A 22,621-nucleotide genomic window follows, 5' to 3' on the forward strand; every position below is an offset into this window, starting at 1 on the left:
ATTAGGTACCTCATAGAGGTGGGGTGCAAGACCGTTTGTCATTTTTTTCGGTTGATCAGGGTGAACTGAATGTGATGGCGCTCATACTCGTGAACTACTCCAACCTCATCACCTTCTCTAACCTTATTTGTTCGTAGAGACACATCCAGCACTCCACATATTTCGTGGTATGCTGCCTTTAAGCCAAAATCGAATGGTTAATATAAGTTAACATAGAGTTTTTTCAATATAAAAAAGAAGAAATAGTGAAGAGAGGAGGCGAACGTTTTCTTCTATAATGTTTATTCCTTTATGGAAATCTCCAGTTTACAGTTTAGAGGAAAAGATGAGTCCAACCAAAACTTAAGAAGATCCCAAAGATAGTTGTGCAATACAGGAGTGCAGCATGTGGATTCGGCGAAGATGCGTAGCTTGCATAAATAGGAATCAATCAAATCAAAGCAACTTCCATCCCTACAAATTGATGGTCTAGTCACCTAAAGATTGTCCAAGAAATCGAGCACATTCGAATTACAGACTGGTCGGAAAGTGACAAGTTTTGAAAATCATTTTATATCTACCATCTAAAAAGAACAGGGGACAATTTTCTTCAGAAAGACCATTATTCCCATACAAAGAATAATAGAATCTTGCCTGAAAATTTTAGACGGGGCTTGTTATAGATGCACACCCCACTTACCATAACGACTCTGTCTGGTACTATGGATATTTCCAAAAAGATCTCTCGCTTCCGAAATTTCACGGTGATAGACAGAACTGATTCGAGATGGTGATCATACAACACTGTTTTTACAGGATACAAGTGATTCCATCCAACCCTTACCGAGCCAAATTTTTCCGAAGTGTTTTCTTGTGTTTTGCTCCCTGTTGATACTAAGGAAGTATGCTCTCTTTCTTGAACAAAACATATTTAAATATTGCTTTGAATAACACCAAGGTGAATAATAAACATTCGACTGTTCGTTCCTGGAGTGGGAGTTCCCTTTTCGGGACCAACATAAGCACAGCACTTCAAGGTTAAGACCAAAACAATGTAAAAAGAACACAACGCCCAGGAAAAATCGCCGTACTCTTGACCAGGTCTTGATTTACTTCTTTGTGCAAATTTTCTGGAACAGTACGCGAATCTCGACATCGACTAAACTACCAGTGAGCGAATATTCATTTATTTTAAAACATTTGAAACCGTGAGTGATCAGCAAATTCACAATACCTAAATTATAACTGGAATCATTTCAAATTTACAAAAAAAAAAATTCAAAGTCAAAATTTTAATCAAACAACGTCTAGGTTCTGCAAGAATCATGTGGTCACATACAGAATCCCTCCAATCTCTGCACCACAAAGGGCAAAAAGGTAGTGGTTTTGTCGAAGTTAAACAAATTTCTGAGCTTTTTTTATTCCTTTGAGCTGTAGCCAAGAGTGGTATTGATCTTCACCAACAGCTAACATTTCGGCGTTATAGCCTTCAAGCCACGAAAAAATCAAAACCATCAGTGATTTATCCCTAGTGCGCCTCATCACCCCACAGAAAGCACTCAAACGATAAGTAAACTCAAACATTAGCACATCGGCTAATGCTTACCTCATTTGCCATATTTGGTAACGCAACATACCATCACGTACCACAGCTATGGGTCACAAGGGTTTTTTATAGGAGCCTGATGTCCCGCCCTCAATTTTTTTCTAGGCTCTGACGAAGGCGTTAAAGGCAGCATACCACGAATCTGGGGTGGTACAGATTTTAGGTGGAGTATCCGTATACGGGATGAGAGATTATGGAGAGGGGGGTGGTTCCGCTCATCTCTCCTTGAATCACTGCAAGCAGCCGGCCCCTGAGTGCTGTTTTGTACGATGCCTTCTGTTGCAGCCTTTGCACGCGTAGCGTCCCTTACGGGGCAATTGACTTTCGACGAATCGCAGGGCGGAGGCGGCGCAAGGGGTGGAGCGTTGCAATGGATGGCGTCCTACGAAGCAGCATTCCGGGAGCGGCTGTTTGCAGTGCTGCAGGGAGAGATGAGCGGAATCACCCCGTCTCCATAATCTACGACCCCGTATACGGGTGCTCCACCTGATATCCGCACCACCTCAGATTCGTGGTATACTGCCTTTAACTGCTAATAAAGATCAATACCAATATTGGCTACACCTCAAGCCAATAAATAAGATGCTACGTACTCAACGCGCCAAAATTCAAGGACGAGCATGGGCAAATTTCTGAGGCTTGAGCTTCTACTTGTGATGAATATTTCCAGCATATCCAGTTCTTAACCTCACTATCAAATCCCTGAAGTAGCTTAAAACCTTTTGCTAGTAACCGCCCAATTTCTTCCTTTTTTGAATCATTTTCATTTGAATTGGAAATGTACAGACCGATTTAAGTGTGCGATGAAACAACGATCTTTTCATTTCTTCCCTCATCCTATCCTTTGTAAAACTGGTAACTTTTCGCTCATATAACATTTACTTCATTTTCCATATCTGCTTGCTTTTTGTTTCCTTCGCGGGATTACCTTGACGAATATTGGACGGGCTATACACTCCAATCCACCCACTGCTTTCAAAGTTGTTAGCATAAAGAGATTTTCTAAGCAACTAGATCAGATCCTAAGAACGAAACTTCAAGAGGAAACACAATTTTCGATCTCAAAACGAAACAAACGCAGACCTAGATGTACTTTAGCACTCTGACCATAAGCCACATACCACACATGTACAAGGAGTAATTTGGACTCGTCGAGAAATTATCCGGGAAACGGTAAGTTGCATTTCTCAGGTTAGATCTGCTCGGAGTTCTTCAAAAATGAGGAAGTCCATGTTTCTTAAAGTGAACACAACGGTAGACGCACTTTAGGATCTGTGATCTACTTTTATTAGAATTGACAATTGCCAAAATGTACTCTCACCTGAGCACTTTGGGATAAACGAAAGTTTGTCTCATCAACCTCCTGGAATTCACTGATTAGCTACCATTCCTCAGTGCAAACATTTAGAGAAATTTCCAGAAAAAATGACGTTATTTCAAATACTACTGGACATTAATATCGTTTCATACCTTTTTCGGAAAGGAATGAATATGATAAGTATTATATAAATGATATGTAATACAAATAATAATAAATGTATGTGTAGATAATAAAAAGCGGAAGAGATCCAATAGAAGATCGCACACAAGACTGACTGTTACCTGAACCTCATGGCCCTGCTTTCATTGAACGGAGTCAGGCATCTGACGCTTTAGGAGCGTACGAGCTATATAACTTGTACTGTTAACTGCCGCAAGTTTCCCAAGTATTGCAAAAAGGTGATGTTGTTCAGCACACTGTCAGAGTCCTTTCACTCATGAGTCAAATGCCTAGAGATCATTTGACTCATGAGTGATGTCTTTGGGAGCAAACATCCATTTCATATAGCTGGACTGCCAGTCGCTGTCGAGAGAACTACAGCAAGCTACTCCGTACAGGATGCTATTTGTATTCTGTACGGAGTGGCTTGCTGGCTACTTGCTGGCTATCTGCATGCGCCATTTACTTGCGTTGCAGGAAACACACATCAGAGGACCTCTCATCATCAGCATCGAAAACTGAGTAATATACTGCTGTAATACCGATGATAAGGAAGTAGGAGGCTGCACTCTTTCACCAATTGTGTTCAGGACGCTGCAAAGAGAATGTTCCGGTTTTGATGCTGAGAAAGAAGCCTCTGTATCTGTAGAGACAAAAATCACGTGTAATTCATTACGTGACACTTGTGATCTCGGATATCGGACAACTAACTGAACTCATGGACGAGTTCTGACATCTAGGTTGTATGCCCAGAAACGACGATAGTTACGAGAGAGATATTCGACAAAATGCGCCATGACTACTTCGGCCGGCATCCAACTGCTTAGCAAAGTGCCTATGGTCAAACCCAATCACCAAGGTGCTAATGCTGCACGTTCACCCGTTTGCCATCATGATGTAGGGATCGGAGAAGGACATCTACGGTAATGGAGAAGCTAAACTGCAACTGATAGCTAGACTGCGACTGAAACTGAAGCTGTGTAGACGGATGTCTGACTGTTTTGGCCAATTTTGTGACATAACGAAGAACTTAACGCAGTAGTCAATGTGATGGAACGAGGGAAACATTGACATTCTCCCTAGATCTCCAGTGGTGTCGCAGAAAACCGTCTTCACACCATAAAAAGGCCATCTGATCGCCCTGTCCAAGCTAGGTGGTCCAAGTGGTAAAGGATGATTTGAAAAAGCATGGAAAGGCAGTTCAGGCGAGAAAAATGTTTCGCAGAATATGGATCAGTGCCAGATGGGCAGATTCTCTACGAACTCTAGCGGAAGATGGAATACGAAGGGCTTAAATATGTTTAAGAACAACTCACCTCGACAAAAATGCGGATAAGATACGCAACATCTACCCGTTATTTAAGTCAAATCAGATAAGTCACAGCACGGTGTAGTTAGGTAAGAAAAAAATACGCAAGAAAGAAGAAAATGTCATATGACTATAGCAAGTGCTGGTTTACAGAGCTATTAAGAATAAGAATCGTATTTAACAGCAGCCAAAGTGAACTACTTAAACAACCTCCATGAAAATCATGAGCTTCCATGAAAAGGGATCATTTACAAGTGCTCCAGCGGACAAACATGGAATCTAGCTGCCTCTAGAGCAGAACAACATCACATCGAAGTCATGGGAACTGCCGTTTGTTACTAAGTTATATATCATGCTGTCTTCTAGCGCTGCTTTTTTCCCATATTTTAGGCCAGACTATGAATAACAATAAGGAGCTGCGCCTTCCGTTTTCATTACTGACCCTTTCCTTTTAGTCCCGCGAACTCACTATGAATTTTGTTGCTCCTAACATCCTGCATGAGTAGTTGTATGACGGTAGTTTACCACAAAACTGACTATGTTGCGATCTCTTCATGAAACGGTGGGGAAAGAGGTGTAGATCACAAATATGAGCACAATCGCACTCAGTTCCCCTTCTTTGTCCGGAAAACTGAGTGTGAAACGGCTTTGCCGAACGAATTTTCCCAAGATGCGCTTTCCAGCGTGTTACGCATGCGCGCCGCGTCTGTTAGTGATAGGGAACGACAACGTAAGCAATTCACTAACCGGAACGGTCAAGAAGTACCTATGTGATATGCCGAAGCGTATCCAGAAGGCTACTGTGGCTCGATAAATGCACCGCGCGACTCCTGACAACGCCACAACCGCCACAGTAGCCTGATCGCTCCTCTTGTGCTCCGTCTCACTGAGGCTTCGCCCACACTGTCTTCCCCGCCCATCTCGCGGCTCTTACGATGCATTTTTTCTCGTCGCCCCAGCAGCTGTCACGACGCAATTTTTGAAACAAACAAAAAAGGAAAGTGCTTAGTAATTAAAGTTGTTCGAAGTCACAGATTAAGATTCAAGAATTCAGATTCAAGAAGTTCACATAAATGAGATAGTGTTTAGAAATGTGAATACGGGTGTTTGTTTTGGGGAACGGTCAAGAGGTACCCGTATGATGTGCCGCCGCGTATCCAGGAGGTTAATGAGCGTCGTTAATTGCACCGCGCGTCTCCTGATACCGTCATGATCGCTACAGTAGCCTGGTTGCTCCTCTTGTGCTACGTCTTCAGACGCCCCGCCCGCCACCCTCCCCACCCATTTCGCCGCGTCTGCCACTCTTACGACGATTTTTTTCCGCCGCGCTTTTCTTATGATGCACTTTTAAAGTCGAACGGAAAGGAAAGTACCTGGTATTAGATGTTGTTTGAAGGTCTACATAAAGTGTGTTTGCAAGTTAATATAAAAGACGGAAAGAATGAAATAGGTTTGTATAAGTGATATGCCATTTAGAAATGCGAGTGAAAATGAAATTATCCTGTCTCGACTTGTTAGGTGGAAAACACTCATCCATTTCTGGGAATGCGAGATATCTTTCAAAAAATGTCTCACTGATCGGTGTTATGCTATCTTTTTTTACTTTTTTTCTCTAATGATTTCTTTTTGTTTATCTAGCTGGGTAAAACTGGCATCCAACGATTAACGAGGCGCGAATAATGCCTCGCAGACATACACTGTACCTAAAGGTATATCTCGAAGATACAAAGGTCTCTGTTCGCCACTAATACAGCTAACCTGTCATATTGATTTTATGCAGAGAATAGATAGAAATGGAGCGATAAAACGAAAGAAGTTTGAAGAGCCATACAAAGGTCTGTTATATAAAACTGTATAAGACGTACAGCAAGTATTGAAATATGTCAAATATTGGTATATTTCAATACTTGCTATACATAAACATTATATCTATGTAAAATTTTGAAAGGTAAAATGTGAAAGGAGTTAAAGAATGTATACAAGTAATAGCGCATAATGTTGCTGTTATTATAACTGCCGCAGTTGAAAGTTGAACACGATTCGTTGAATGGCATCGTGACAAACACATACTTATGCACTGCTAGTTTATATAGAAAACTTAGGGCATGAAATGTGTTAAATTATGAGATGTTTGAAAATATATGCGTGTTTTCTTTCCCTGCGCATCTTTTTGAAATAATTTTTCTTATTCTTCTCCTTTATTCCCAATAATATGGCTTAGTTTACTATATCCGTACATCGAATTCGCCTCGGCATTCGTTCTTCCTCCCCTTAAATTCGCACTATCCACCGCTTCGTGCGGCGACGTCGCGCGCGGCGTTGTTGGGCAATAGGGGGCGGGGTGTGGTGATCTCGGCGGTCGTGAAGATGTCTAGCTGGTGGGCGGCGCCGTAATTACGCGAGGCGCGCGGTGCCAGGGGGCGGGGTAGCGGTTTTCCGGGTCCTTTCGACCCGTTTGTTTTTTGTTGATTGCTATTGTTCATTATTAGCGCTTTAGTGGTTATCATGTACTCGTTATTATTTGAACTGAATTCTGAGATGGAAGCCACCGATTAATCTCTGAAAACACAAAGGATACTTCGGGAAAAATGTTCCACTGTTCGGTGTCATGCTGTATTTCTTTACTTTCTTCGCATTCCAGGCATTTCTTTTCGCATATCTAGCTATGTGAAACTGGCTTTCTATGCCTGGAGAAGTGAGACTAATGCCTCGCAGACATTGAGAGTACCTAAAGGCGTATGGATAGGACCTGATACAGAGCTTTCGTTCCTGTTCGTCACTAATACGCCCAAGTTGTCGCATTGATTAGTTGCAGACAGTAGATATAAATGGAACGATAAACAGGTAAAATGTAGAGAGGAGTTTAAAAAATGTATGCAAAGTAATAAGGACATATTCGCTGTCCATACAGTTCTTACAGTTGGAAATTGAACATCAAACTCGTCGAAATACATTGTGGCAAGCACATACTTTTTGCGCTGCGAGTTTAGATAGAACAGGTAGGATAAGAAATGTATGAAATTGTGGCACGTGCCAAAATATATGCGTGTTAATATTTTTTCTGCAGCATGTTTTTGTTATAATCCTTATCATTGTGGAGTTTGTCAAAAGAGGTCAATGTAGGTCACGCATCCTGAAAAAAATCGTCCTGAAAAATGCCGTTTGTTCCTACGAAGTAAGTAGAACGCTTCGTCTCTGTATCGGCCCCGCTTCCAAGAGCGATCGGTCGGAAATCAGCGAGGTCTCTTCAACAGTCCATTCAAGTAAAACTAATGAACAGGCTGCTGAGGCAGCCACAACATGTACAAAGATGGTGTCTCGCAGGAACAAACTCCGTTTTTCAGAACGGATTAAGGGGTATTGAGCGTAGCCACACTCATACTCTAATAAGGCAATGTCGTCAATTTCGTCACATATTCCCTTTAAAGTATAAAGCAATCTGAAGATCCAACGTGTTCATGTTGGGCATCTAACACACACTTTTTATACTCATATTCACTATTTTATCCTCCCAGACAAGTCTGGTACCAAGTAATTGTATAGGCCAACACGCGTTCCAAAACCTCATCGATTATGAATTCTAGTAAAACGCGTTGGAGCATCCCAAGTGGATTGATACGCCAGTGACTTTATCCTTTATCCACTATTTTCAAATGGCGACAAATCCATGTGAAGTATGGTACTTCATGTTTCCATTCCCTCGTTCAGTTTTCTACAAAGTTTTCTCTTTCTTCTTCAACACTTTAAAACCCTTCATCTCTAACCTTGCACCAAAAGATGTGGCTTATACTTTCATATTTATAAAAATATAATGTGACACAAGATTGTAAAATTGCCAATACCATCAAATACAACACTAAGATGAAGCAGCAAAATGTATCACAGTTAACCCAAAATGTATCACAAAGAAATCTGATCGCTAAAAACTCCTATTGAAGATAACCGTAATAAGGCTAACAGATAAAATCTGTAATTCCTCTTCGAAACTCCTTGTGAAACGTCGGAGTTGAATTAATTGTAAAAAGTTCAACTGATGTATAGTCAAGGAAAACAATGACAACAAAAAATGCTCACAAAAACGAATTAATTTAAAGAAATGTACTGGTTCAGAAAAAAGACAACGGCCTCTGGATTTGCAAGCAGGCGTTTTTTGCAGTGATAATGACTAAACAATGTAAAGCTTAAAAAACCCAACAAAACAATTTTCCGCGATTCTAACCAGTCGTCTTGATATTTTAAATAATCTTTCTTTTCTTCAAATCCTCTCGAGCTTCCTTTATCTCCTTTACCAATTCTTCCCTTGCAGCCTGACAATCGTTAAATGTAAGGACACCATGCACCACTGAGGCCATCGCATATATCTTAATGAAGTCCCATTGAAGAGAAACTTATTAGAGAAATCCAACACAAAGATCTTAAGAACTCTAGAAGTGAAATTTGTTCTATAACAAATGTTTGCAATTTCCTTCTTTCTCTTCGAAACCGTCGATTCAAAAACAGACTTTATCTAAGAGGGATAAGACTATTAGTGCTGTCAGTGTTAGTCAGTGCATTCTTTAACATTGACAGCAAACCAATGATGCACGTTTAATGAGCAAGGAACTCAGTTTGCTTTCCCAGAAACTTCTGTTCTTGTTTTACCCGAGTTTCCTTCTTTCTGTGGAGCAACAGAAAAAAAAACAAACTTGCAGGATACAAATAGAGAAAAGTAGCAAAAATCGTGAATAGGATTTGAAAGAAAAAACAACTGAGAATTTAAGAACCAAAGCTATGAACCAACAGAGAAAAAACGTACCCCGAGAAGAAGAACGGCGTAGATTGGAGCCTGAAAATGCAGATATTGTGGTAGAGAGAATCTTTATGCGAACCCATCTGGTCTCACACTTATCCGTACCCATTCATTTCAGCTCTTTGGAAATCTCAAGCCTTCGGTACCTCCTGGCGGGAGCCATAGACGTTTTTCAATACATTTATTTACCTTCAACGAAAGCTCACTTGATAAATGTTCTATTTTCGGCAATGCAAAAAAAAGAATGGATCCATCTGTTACGTCATGAGTCTAAGCGGGTGGAATAAAGTAAGCGGAAAAGGACGGGAAAACTGGTACGGAGAACTTGGAAAAAATGACATACCATACTGAATCGTCAAATCCAGCAATTTTCAAAAACCCCACACCAAAATTCAGCTTCCGAAGTGAAGAGAGTTTTGTAAGAGAAGTAGCACCTACATGTAAATAAGGGTCCTTGGGGATAAAATTATTGTGAAGCAAAAATTACTCTCTGGCAGTTGTCTTCGAACATGTGATTGCCAGCTTCCCATGTTGTCACCAGTTTGCTTACGTTTACTACCATAAATATCGTTTAGGCTTGTTCTTTTCTGTTACCTTCACTTCGTTCATTGTTTTCATTGCTTCATACAATATAAACAGGAATCAAAATCTCTGTTATGTTCGCACCTCTTCTGTTAACCTAGTTTACCATTGCAGTATTATCCAACATGCTGCCCAATAATAAAGAACTCTGCTTGTTTTCAATATCGAAAAATAGTGGTATCTAAATATCGGTGGCTCCTATTGTGAGAGCCAATCTGAGCAGGTACGCAAAAGCATAAGTCCCACTTGGCAGAACTAGAAAAAATGGGCAGTTCTGTAGTTACCACGGACCTTTTTTTGGTCTACCGAAACAACTAAGAAAGAATATCACGAATGGGACTTACATACAACACAACATGGCGGAAGCAGTCACAATCGGGGCCAAGTTTCATCAGAGGAAAGAATCCCGTTACGCAAGCGAGCCATAGTAAACCAACAGGCAGCACATGACCGGCATAAAGGACGGCTTGTGAAACCATTTAGTCGCCTAAAAGTAGTTGTTACATAAAGGTGAATGGAATACATGAGTGTCTACATAATCTCATCGACCATCTAACATCCCAGAGTTGGATCATCCTATCTGGATGTTTGCCTTACCCCCAGACCTACTTGCGATCCGAAGAAAACATCTTAGAAAAGTCGGCAGCAAAGAAATCCTAAGTAAGATATATGGAAATGAAAAGAAGTAATGTCGAAGAGAAGGGAAAACACCATGGAAAAAACAACACCCAAATCACGTAAATGGAAATAATGTGGACGATCGCGATAATCTGCTCCAACCAAAAACAAGATGTGCATGCTGCCACGAATGGAGGGGTACTGTAGGAAAGGACTCATTCATGTTGTTCTTCCCTTCTTTTTGGGCCCAATTTTCTTGTGGAGTGACTATTTTGTGTTGTATTTTTTTTCGGGTGTTTCTTTGCGAGAAGACCGGAGATTTAGAAGGAGTAGCTCTTTTCTTGTGTGGTGGTGGTGGTGTGAACTGTTGTTCGAGTTCCCTACATTCTTCCGTGGTTCTGATTGCAGTTGCGTTTCTTAGGCTAAGACACTTTTCTGTTTTGTTTCTTTGTTTTTTCATGGAGAGTTGACATTGTTCTTCTCTAATTCTGCCCTCTACATTTATCTTCGTGTTTCTTCGGCCTCATTCTTTGCTTCAGTTTGATTATTGATCAGAAATGTTTAGGAAACATGGGAAAGCCGAAGGGAATCCGTACGGCACGCAAATTGAAGACACACCGTCAGTCGCAAAGGTGGTGTGACAAGGCGTACAAGAAGGCCCATCTTGGAACTCGATGGAAGTCCAATCCGTTCGGAGGAGCTTCTCACGCAAAGGGTATCGTTCTTGAGAAGATGTGCGTACAATTCTCTTGTATAGTAATTTAATGGGCGATTTTGTATTACGCATGCTCATCAAAAGCACTGGTTTTTGCTAGCGCTTCTAGCTTTGCCAGCCGTCAAATTGAGCTATATTATTTTGCGTTGCTTTGGGTGAGGTAACTGATTTCTATGTTGGTTGTCTCAATTGGACGCATACAAAAAAAAAAAAATTCTATGTATGAAATGCTACTGTTTTCGGTTTATGCCATGATATGTGGTTCTTTGAAAAATCATATATTTCTTATTTTTCAGTGGTGTTGAAGCTAAACAGCCCAACTCTGCTATTCGCAAGTGCGTCCGTGTTCAGCTGATCAAAAATGGAAAGAAGATCACTGCATTCGTACCCAATGACGGTTGTCTGAATTTTGTAGAGGTTTGTTTTTCTATTCATTCGCATTGCTTTTCAATCTTAGTGTTCATTTCATTGCTGTTGTACGTTAATCCTTACAGTTCTGTTGATTTACTGTGCAGATGAAGCGTAAGTGACCAGCCCACTTTAGTCTGGTTTTTCTTAAACCACTGCTCTAGTCTTTTTTTCTGGACTTTTCTTCTTAATTTGATAGCAAACAGAATTGAGGCTGACGTAAAAATGCAGTGTTAGATGTTTTCTTCTAGCCTCTGTCGTCATTCCGGTGCTTCCATTCTTCTGGGTGAGCTATAATTTTAGTTAAAACATATAGTAGTGGCTCGGTAACTATACGCTACACTTCCAACACAGTTGGTTGTCCTCGAAAGTTTAAGTTTTTATTTGGTAATGATCCGATTTTATCATGAGATTCACTCTATTCTCTGCCCGACATTGTTTTGTTAACAATCTCCAGTGAAATAAGTGTCTAGGTTCCATTCATTTATTTTAGGTTTTAAACACTGTGTGAACTTTTTCAGTAGGATCTTGGTGCTATCCACTAATCGTCAATTTTTAAGGAAAAATCCATTTCAATTATTTTTCTGTGGTGTTTTATAATGGAGGAGGACATACACCATCCTACTTCTTAATACACAACTAAGTTTCTTAATTACTTTTTGTAGCTATTAAGGGTCGATTACAAAAAAAAGTGATGTCTTTTGTTAAAACTACAGAAGGTGATTAAATGCATCACCCCACGAATCTGAGGTGGTAGGGATTTCAGGTGGGGTATTCGTATACGGAGTCGTAGACTATGGAGAGAAGGGTGATTCCGTCCATTTCTTCCTAATTGCCCTAAAAAAAAGCCCCGGAAGATGCGGCTTCGAGCGTTTCGGCGCGTTATTTTCTACCATAGATGCGATAGTCGGGGCCGGTGCTCTTACCCCCTTCGCTTTTGAGCGGCTGGGAAAGGGACTTTCTTCACTTTTGAACGGCTGGTGAAATTACCCTCTTCACTTTTGGGCGGTTGGCGAAAGGACCCCTTCATCTGAGGAGGGTTCAGATTCTCCCTATCGCACCTATGTTTTCTACGAGTTCGATTGGAGCGCGCCAGCCTTGTGCACGCGCCGCATCTTCCGGACCATTTCTTTCGAATTCGGAAGAAATGGACGGAATCACCCCCTTCTCCATAATCTACTATCCCTTGTAAGAATACTCCACTTCCAAATAAGTACCACCTCAGATTCGTGAGGTTATGCCTTTAAGAGGATAGTAAAGAAAAAACAAATGGAGTAAACCGTAGGATCCTTCAAGAATGGAGAATTGTAAGTGTAGTTTAGTGATCCCCACACATCAATCCTTGAAGCAAGTTCGTTTAGCAAAATTTAAGGGACCAACAGTGAGTTCATATCTAGTGTTGTCACCATTGCACATTTCTGAAAAACAACTATTTGTGAACTTTGTTCTTTTTATTTCGGAGAGGAGGTGGTTATCAAATTAGTTTTTTGTAATCCAGTCATCGAAATGAAAGATGTAGTTTTGTTTGTCTTTATGCATCCAAATTGCCTGTATGGTCTGACAATCATTTTCCTAGATGATTTTGAATCCACGCTTGTAAGTTCTAAAGTTACAAATGTTTGATAAATAGAGGATAAAGTTTCTGGCGTTAATCAATTCGCGTGGGATCCGCCCCCACGTTCACTTCAACTCAGAATCGTTTGAGGTTCTCGAACGTGTAACTGGCCTATACAATGACTTGCGGTAGCTAGCCAATTTATCAAGTCAGTGTTTTTTTTATCCTCCCAGACAAGTCTAGCACCAATTTATCGACACCGGAGGGATGAAAGACTTGGTGAGCACTAGGGCGGATTCTAACCTCCGATCGATCGTGCAGGATTGGAACCTCTAGCCGCTACACCACACCCGCCCCCAATCCTTGATATATTAAATTTTTGATACTGAATATTACCGCCTTTAAATGTGTTGCCGGAACATGACTACTGATACTGTTTTGTAGGTCCGAAAGTTCGAAGAAAAAAGAAAGATCTCGATGCTAATGTGTCAGATAATTTATGAATCTTGATATTTGAATAAACGGCGTTGTTGTCTTTTGATCGCATGCAGACAACATATCCGAGCTCATCAAAAGCACTGGTTTTTGCTAGCTTCTCTAGCTTTGCCAGCCGTCAAATTGAGCGATAGCAATGAACTTTTTTGGGTGAGGATGACGTGTGAATATCGTCATTCTCAATAAAGTTCGCACAAACATTTTTCTCATTATTTTTCCAGGACAGTCACTTTTCTCGATATGTTGTATTGTCTTGAGTATTTTTATTTTATGTCTTCTTAAGGAAAATGACGAGGTGCTTGTGTCTGGTTTCGGACGATCTGGTCACGCTGTCGGAGATATTCCCGGAGTTCGTTTCAAGATTGTCAAGGTTGCAAACACTTCCCTCTCGGCCTTGTTCAAAGGAAAGAAGGAGAGACCACGTTCTTAAGCGGTGTTCGTTATTGTTACTTCTATTCTATAAAATTTGTTGGTCTTTACTGGAGTGTCTTACGTGTACTGCAAGTTTTTGAATTCATGAATTAACATCAGGCTCAGTACGGGAGGGATACGTATTGCTTGAGAAAGAAGATGTGTAATGGCACCTCATTCATAGATGTGATAGTCGGAGCCGGTGCTCTGACCCCCTTCACTCTTGGACGGTTGGGGGAGGGACCTCCTTCACTTTTGGACGGTTGACGAAAGGACCCCCTTCACTTCTGTACAGTTGGCGAAGGGACCCCCTTCACTTGAACTGCACCCGATGAGCTATACCCCCTTCACCTGAGGAGGGTCCGCTTCTCCCTATCGCACCTATGACCTCATTGTTGCGAAAAGCTTCTATATCAGTAAATTTTTAACGTTGGCAAATACCTCGAGGCATAAGTGTTATAGTGAGGAGCCCGACTCTCTTCAAGGGAATGTCGTCTAGCTCATGGGGTGCAGCTCAAGTGATGAGGATCCCTTCTTCAGTCGTCCAAAGGAGAAGGAGTCCCTTCGATATTCGTCCAAAAGTGAAGGGGATCCTTCCGCCAACCGTCCGAAAATGAAGCCAAAAGTGAAGGGGTCGGAGTACCGGCTCCGACTTGCGCATCTATGCTTCGAGGGTCATGAATTCGTTTGTAGAGTATGTATTGGCCTTGCCGTGGAGAAGTACTGCATTCTATCTTGAACACATGATTAGTACAAGTCTTTGAATTTTGAGTAACCGACTAGATGGAGTTTGATTTTAGACGATCTTCGGAGGACAAATTTGGTGCTGTATTGTGGACATCCTATTGCACAGCAAATTGCTAGTTGGAGTTGTGATATAAGTCTTAATTCGTTAAGGATTTACAAATGTTTTCGGAAGATGTGAAGTATCAGTTCTGCTGGCACGTAATGTATGTAAGAATATGTAGTTAACATTTCATGAATCACAGATACGTATACGTATATACGTACCGTTTATTTCGAACGTGTTTTATAAGGTGGTGTGTTACATGCTCGGTCGAAGCATGCAGTGGCTCTCCTCCACCGAGTACGACAATTTCGGTGTATGCAACATTGCATCTCTTTCTTTTAAATGTTAGCAATGATGGATGATTTTACAGAAACTAATTTTGTCTGAAGAACGAAGATCTTGTTAGGAGGGCAGTATCACGGTTCAAAATGATCAAATTTGGCTTTGCATTTGTAACTCCTTTGAAATTACAATTTGAAGACAATACTGAAATCTTTGGAGAAAACTCGGTGAAGAAGAGTTCACTTATGGTGCAATTGCGTAGGCAAGTTAAATGAAGTCGAATTAAGCAAGTCTGTGTTCGCTTCAATGAAATGTTTTCGGTAATTAGTGGGGGTATTATTGCAGCGCAATTAGTACATTGCAGTCAGCCCGAGAGCAGTGAAGAGTGAGAGCTAAACCGCATCACTTAAAAGCAGCGTATCACGAATTTGGCGTGAGGATCTCTCCACGAAAAGTTAAGGCTATGGGCGTAGATCGTGAGCACAGCGCGACCACGTTCAATTTCCCATAATTGTCTCAAGAAACGGCGCGGGAAAACTGTTTGAACATTTCCCAACTTTGAACTCCCAAACAAGGATTTTGGTCACCTTCTTAATTGAGAACTTAAGATGCTAAAAAGACCAATTTTAGAGGACTTCTGAACATAACTAAATGTCGACCGTAGTCGGATTAAACCCACATGAAACTTGGTGCAGTTGCGTAAGCGACTTGTCTCGAAGGCGTGCTGAGGGGGTTGTGGGGAGGGGGGTCGAAGTGCGAACATTGTGAACTGCAGCGATGAGAATTAGTTAGTCTCTCCTCGATCGCACTCGCCAGCTCCACAGCGCAGCTTCGATCGCACCCGCTTGCGCAACTGGATTATAGCGTCATGTCATATTGGCCGACTATGGAAGATTTGTGGTTGAAATTGCAGGGTTCGATACATTAGGTACCTTGCGAGCACAATTTCTGCTCTCCGGATTATCTACGAAGATCTTATCGAACGATTCTGGCTGTTAAAAACATTGTTTGGTTGCAAAACATTGCAAAGAAGCCTAACGTCAATGCGATAGATAGAGGGGCATAGCACATTTTCGTCCCGCTGTTCTACGACTACGTAAACCGCTGAATCTCACCAGACACGTACTGAGGAGTCCTCAAGTGAACGGAACGTTCACGGGAGGAAACGAAATCCAAGAGGAAAAATACTACGAAATGATTGATGAAGATATACGAGAAATATTGGTAAAGCTTGAATATTTAGTAAACTGGAATTGCAGTCAAGAGTAAAGACGAACGTAGTTATTTATTAGTGTTTGTTTATTCGGTTGTCGCTAAAGTCCCTAAACTTTCTCCTGATTAACATATAAAGATAAAAATGTAGGTTTGCAACTCGTTTTCCTTGTCATGTTTGTTGCGCTCTGTTATGGATAAATGATCCTCTTTTCTTGTTCCTTGTTGTAGTTCCTTGTTGTAAGCTAGTGTTTGAAAACAGTTAGCAATTGCCATTCTTTAATGACACGTTCTCAAGGACAGGAAGTTTTTTCTGGAATCGCGAAATGTTCGATTGAAGGTCGTTTGAATTACAGAAGGAAGTACATTTACGAGATTTCCATCACAACATTTGTAGAACGGAACCGGCATTGAAATTCCGATCTCCTCCGATACATCGAAGTTCAGGACTTGCTGTATTTCATGTTGACTTGGTTAACACCTCTACATTTCATACAGGCATTCAGACAAAACTTGATATCTTTAGAGAAGTAGCTTGCATTAATTGAGTTTAATCACATTATCTTGTAGTAGTAATTCGATTATGTTCGTCTCAATTCGTTGTCTGCCAAAAACTGAAACCAAGGAAGGAGGAAGAAAATTGAAATGAAAATATGTGCTACTACTTTCATTTCAGTTGTATCCTTCGTCTTCTGATAATATTCGCTTATTGTAGTCCTAAGACTTGGTATTTTCTGTTCAACTTGTCACTTTCATAGAAGAGACTCCAGTTGATGATCTCTGCTCACTACTATTTCTTTTAGAATGTTTAGGGGACAGGTTGCCGAGGAAAAAGAGTGAGACAAAAATGTTTTTCAGCATTTTAACCTATAGTCTTGGAATTATTGGAAAGCGGATGAATATTATATATATATATATATATATATATATATATATATATATATATATATATATATATATATATATAATATTCATTACAAGGTTATCTATCCATGTGTTTATGAACGGAGTGCACAAGAAGCATATAATACAAATATTCACTCTGAAAAAGTGAATACCACGCACATAAATCCGCTAACATCTTTCTTAAGCCCTTTTCCGCTGTCGCCTTACGTGCGACATAAAAAATATGTACTTTAAGGGCAGTCGTAGCGGCGACACGCTTGTTTCGCTTATTTCAGCACTTCCAGATTAAAAAAAATAAAATTTGTTCGTGCTTGCGATTTTGTGCAGAGAACTTTTACTTTTTTACTTCTCTTTCTATTTCACATATAAGAGAAAAGAAAGAAAAAAGACTGCGTATGTTCAAACAGACAAGAAGAGGGAAGACGACGCGGCACTAGCGAGACTTGTGACACCTGTGTCCTGGGAAGCCTCAAATACACATGGGGATGCACGTGGGTGGCTGCTTCTAGAAATATCATACTTTGAGAAATTTCAAAATATAAACAATTTATTTTGTTACTATTCTACAAACTAAAATTAGCTAGTAATGCTGTTTACAACAAAATAAATAAAATAAATAGTAATGCAATAACTGTATTTTCTAATTTTTAAAATATGTGACTTAGCATTAGGAAAGCATTTTTAAAGGCATCACACCTCCAATCTGGAAGTCCGTACCACTCCAGTGAAGTATTCGTATACGGGATAGTAGATTATGGAGAGACGAGTGATCCCGTCCATTTCTTCCTAATTGCCGTAAAAAACGGCCCGGAAGATGCGCTCGTGCACAAGGCTGGCGCGCTCCAATCGAACTCGTGGAAAACAGTGCACCAGAACGCTCGAAGCCGTATCTTCCGGGCCGTTTTCTACGGCAGTTAGGAAGAAATGGACGGAATCACCCTTCTCTCAATAATTTACTATCCCGTATACGAATACTCCACTGGAACTCCAGATTCGTGGTGTGATGCCTTTAAATAGTGAAAGTTTATTGGAAATGGGTGCATTTTTGCACAAAATCAAGTAGTCCGAGCCAGCTCAGTTAATGAAAAAGTGTTGCCTACTTTATTTGAGTATTGTTTCATTTTATGTAATTAAAACAATTTTTAAATCTCGCTCAGTTTGCGCACTTAGACCAACTGCCGTTCTATACCGATAGAGCTGATAATCACCAGTAGGTTTTCGCGCAGTTTTTCTTCGGGAAATGAGAAGAAATCTATCGGAACACGCTCGAACAGGTACATGCTACGTTAGTACGGTGATCCATTGAAAAAATGAAGTGAACGACAGCGAGAGTAGTCGACCTTGCGGCGATCGTACGCTATGTTGGAACTACTGCAGACGATCTAGGACTTTTTCTTTCCTGCAACCACCGCAGCATGGCACGCATTCTTAGGAGGAGATTTGCAGCGTTTTTGTAACCTCGTAGTCTGCACGTTGAAGAATTGAATTGAAGTGACTTCAAAAAGACGATAAGACCACGTTAAAAAAAACTTGTGTCACTTAGAAGTTTTCTGCGGAAAAATATTTAGAAAAATAGAGAAGAAAAGTATCAATTCCTAGGGGTTTTGGATTTTGTGAAATTAATAGCGTTCAAAAGTGTGCTGAAGAAAACGAACTCTCCGTTTTGTCTGCCGACAAACGCTTACCCTGTTTTGATTTCTTTGCTGAAAGATGAAAAAAGAATTACGACAGCGAGCGATTCCAAAGAACACAACTGAGGTCGTGCGAAAACAAAGCGGCAGGAATGCCTGGAAAATCTTTGGTTTCGGAATTTTTAATCTTGGAGGACGTTTATGCGTTGCTCCTCACGAAAAAATAAACTCCGAAGAATTAGAATAAAAAATATTCGAGGACGCTAATAATGTGTAACAATTCTTTCGAATCTCTTTCTCAGATTCCTATAAGACGACCAAGCTCTCGTATATTGTTCTTACTTCTACTTTAACGTTATGGGAAAAGAATTTTCCAAACGCAGGGAACGGACTCAGCAAGGAGTGTTTCTTTTCTCCTTTTATGTAAGGCAATAACTTTTTGTGTTGTTCAGAGTTGAGACCGCAGGAGTGAAAGCTTAATGAAGATGATCACATGAGGGGATCGAAATTCCTGACTCAGATTAGTGTCTTTTTTTTGTGTGCGTCAGGCACATTAGATAAACAAATACATAAACAATTCCGTTTTCCTTTTATGTCATTTTCTACGTGTCCACAAGTAGATGCCACAAAACTTCCTTACAAAAATGTTATTGGTTTCTATACGAAGATTCTGCTATCCATACTGTACATTTTAATAGCCTTGCGAAAAAGAACAACGCGAAATCCGAGGGAAAATTCCAGCGGACACGACGAGTTTGCTCAAAGCCTTAAACCTCTTTCACATTTACGTGCATCGCCTCATCAACGCTACCGAAGCATTGTGTATGTTTCTATCGTTCTGCGTTCATTGTAGTGTCAGCTGCGCTCCGTTCGCAACCTGTTTGGCGCAGAATGTCGTCAGGTATCGTGGATATCTTATTCGAGTGTTCGATCCCTTCGTACGGATAGCTTTTCAAATCCGAAGAGAGACAGACGAGCTTTCCCGGAAGCTTTGCATGGGCGTAGTTCATTGGCTATGCATGAACGTCGTGCTTTGTGTTGCTGACTCCATTTGAAATGGGAAGAAAACAATTATGTCAACAGTTATGTGCAACGACGGTAATCTTCTGGAGATTCTAGAAATTTCTCGAACTATTTGTTTTGTAAGATCTGCTGACAAATATTGGATTTGAAGGATAACACATTCGATTTGCATGACAGTGGCACTTTTTCTGAGAGCACGCCGTTGGCGTGAGCGTCCGATGTGAAGACCGGTTGAATGTCGGGTTTTCGCGGGATGAATGCGAGCCGCCCGTGACCGGATCTGGGTCATGGAGTAACCGGCGAACCGCCCTCGTGCTACTGCTGTGACTGCTGCTGCTGCTACATCAACTCAAGCGTGAACGCAACAGTTTTTGTTCTCTTGCTTAACGGATTTACATTCTTTAGATTCTGATAAAGTACATAGGGACTGTAGGAGTTTGAAATATGCCGGAGATTCTCAGTGAATTTAATTATGCTGTTTTCCTTTTTTTTAAAAGGTATTTAGCAACTCGCGAAATATATCAGTTATTTCGATCTCGTCTACTCTCCTCAGAATTTAAGCGCATAGAATGTATAAGAACTTCCAGACGAAACTCCACTACCACTGACATTTTTAAATTCAAAAAGAAGCCAACCATGTTTGAACTTCAATAGACCAATGGCACTTCGAATATTCGAATCTCGAATCCTGTATGTGCACGGTAGTAATACCTGAATATCCGAATCCTCAACTTATTTTCGAACAGTCGAACACCAGTTTTTTTCAGTTTTTTTTGTGTTTGTTTCTCTTCTCTACATTTCTTTTTCTTCTACTTTTATTTCTTCTTCTACTCCACTCATTAACATTACATTTTATTCACAATTGCAATTATACCTCCATAAATTACCAGTGAAGCGCATTTTTTCAACCAATATTTTATTTCATCCAGTATTTTTATTTTCTTCCTTCTTTTCGCTGACGCGAGTTGGAGACCTTGGATTGCTCATAACGTGGTAAAAACGGCAACTAATAGCTCGTAAATCTCAACTTTATGCCGCCTATTTGGTTATATGCCATTGTAGTTGGATGCTGTTTGGTCTATGAATGTTTAATATTTGTTTCCTGCCGAAAATACCACAATTGAAGAAAATTCAAAAAGTTTTAGTCTTTGAAACACTTTTCCAACTTGAAGGGTCCCAATAATTTGCTACTCCGAATTTTTAGTTTACATCTTAATTCAAGAGGTTTGTAAGTATGAGGGCGCAACCAGTGAGTTGATGCTGCCGCTTCTCGCTCGCTGGCGGACACGTACGGCCGCTCACGCAGACATGACGCGTTATTAGGTGCCTTGTAGAGGATTATGGGGCGACAAAGGTGTGCCCGTCCCCACACTTTTTCTCTGGATAATTAGAGGGATTGAACGTGATCGCGCTCAAACTCACGATTTACAGCCAGAATTCTAACTATTCTAAGAGTGATCACAACATTATCTTGGAATGCTGCTTTTATTGTTATAGCTGTGATAGTCACTGATTAATGGAATTTTGCAAGTGTTCACACTGAAAATCTTGCGCTCTGTAACTTGAAATTTTAGGATTTGACGACTCAAATACATGTAGCATAGCAGTACTTGTATCTACCCGAACGACCAGTACACATCCGCTTCGGCTCGCGCACCTTCTTCAATTACACTTACCTCTTCTACGTGAAACTCCACTCTTATCAAACTTTCGTCAGTACTCACATAAGTATGTGAGTAGTTGGCGTCAAACGTGTTCAGCTAGAAAAACGCAACGCATCTGTCGTAGCGAACAATTTTTTCTATTTGAGATATTCTTTGTTAACACGGGCTTGCAGCAATCAAAGCTGCATTGCGTTCAATCGATCGAATACATTCAGCGACTATACGTGTGACTTTTGCAGAGAGTTCTCTTGAGAGGTTGACAAAAAGAACGCTGCGAATATAGGAAAGTCTGAAGATAAAACCAAAATAGAACAAAAATTAAGAGGAAATCTTAAAATTTGGTAGTGATGTAGTGTAGCGGTTAGAGGTTCAGCTTCCTGCACGATCGATCGGAGGTTCGAATCCGCCCTAGTGCTCACCAAGCCTTTCATCCCTCCGGGGTCGATAAATTGATACCAGACTTGTCTGGGAGGATGAAAACACTGACTTGACACATCGGTTAGCCACCGCAACTCATTGTATAGGCCAGATACACGTTCGTAGACCTCAAACGATTCCGAATTGAAGTGAACGTGCGGGCGCATCCCAAGCGGATTGATTAACGTCAATCTATCATCTTCATCCTTCATCCTTTATTTTAGCGGAGAAATTTGTCGGTTTGTACACCGATTCTTCTGCCGAATATGTTTGTAGCGTAACTATCAAAAATACTAGTGCAGCATTTTTTTATCAACAGCAAGCAACGTAAACCGTACGTTCCAGGATTCGTACTTCACTTCTATGCACTGAAAGGAACTCATAGATTTTTTTCGAATCAATAATCGAAGGGCGAGGAATGTTTAAGAGTTCTTGAACGATTTGGAGGGGTGAAAAGTGGAAATGTTACTTCTAACAATTCTTATTTGAATACCACTCTGCTCAAACTTGTTTACCTTCTTTTTTGGTCGAGTATTTGCTGAAAAATTTTCGCTCTCCTACTTGAATAAAAAATGAGCTATCTTCAGTGTGAAATTTTTTCTAGCGATTTCTGTTGATGCTCAATTTGGGCTGTAATTATAAACCGTTTTCAAAAATTGGACTTCTGAAGAGGATGACACTTTGAAAGAATTGAATGTTGGCTTTTTTCAATTGGAACTGATCCGCTGTTATACTATGGTTTTATTACC

General features: G+C 40.6%; 2 protein-coding genes across 4 annotated transcripts; one reads left to right on the forward strand and one right to left on the reverse strand.

The window, feature by feature from the left end:
- Nucleotides 1-8,480: 8,480 nt before the first annotated feature.
- Nucleotides 8,481-10,224, reverse strand: RB195_001023 (uncharacterized protein; the record flags this gene model as incomplete). 2 transcript variants are annotated; one of them, XM_064197609.1, is made up of 5 exons in its annotated part: nt 8,481-8,539; nt 8,594-8,600; nt 8,664-8,735; nt 9,170-9,199; nt 10,090-10,224. In XM_064197609.1, the coding sequence occupies 5 exons, from the start codon at nt 10,222-10,224 to the stop codon at nt 8,481-8,483; spliced, it is 303 nt and encodes a 100-aa protein (XP_064053490.1). The 2 variants fall into 2 exon arrangements, with proteins under 2 accessions (XP_064053490.1, XP_013290575.2); XM_013435121.2 differs by lacking the exons at nt 8,481-8,539; nt 8,594-8,600 and having other exon boundaries at nt 8,610-8,735.
- Nucleotides 10,225-10,920: 696 nt separating this feature from the next.
- Nucleotides 10,921-14,872, forward strand: RB195_001024 (uncharacterized protein; the record flags this gene model as incomplete). 2 transcript variants are annotated; one of them, XM_064197610.1, is made up of 6 exons in its annotated part: nt 10,921-10,995; nt 11,078-11,097; nt 11,375-11,495; nt 13,820-13,885; nt 13,941-13,971; nt 14,748-14,872. In XM_064197610.1, 6 exons carry the CDS (start codon nt 10,921-10,923, stop codon nt 14,870-14,872), a joined length of 438 nt encoding a protein of 145 aa, XP_064053491.1. The 2 variants fall into 2 exon arrangements, with proteins under 2 accessions (XP_064053491.1, XP_013290576.1); XM_013435122.1 differs by lacking the exon at nt 14,748-14,872 and having other exon boundaries at nt 10,934-11,097; nt 13,820-13,966.
- Between the last annotated feature and the right edge of the window lie 7,749 nt (nt 14,873-22,621).

Source organism: Necator americanus, chromosome IV (genome assembly GCF_031761385.1).
Source record: "Necator americanus strain Aroian chromosome IV, whole genome shotgun sequence".
NCBI lineage: Eukaryota > Metazoa > Nematoda > Chromadorea > Rhabditida > Ancylostomatidae > Necator > Necator americanus.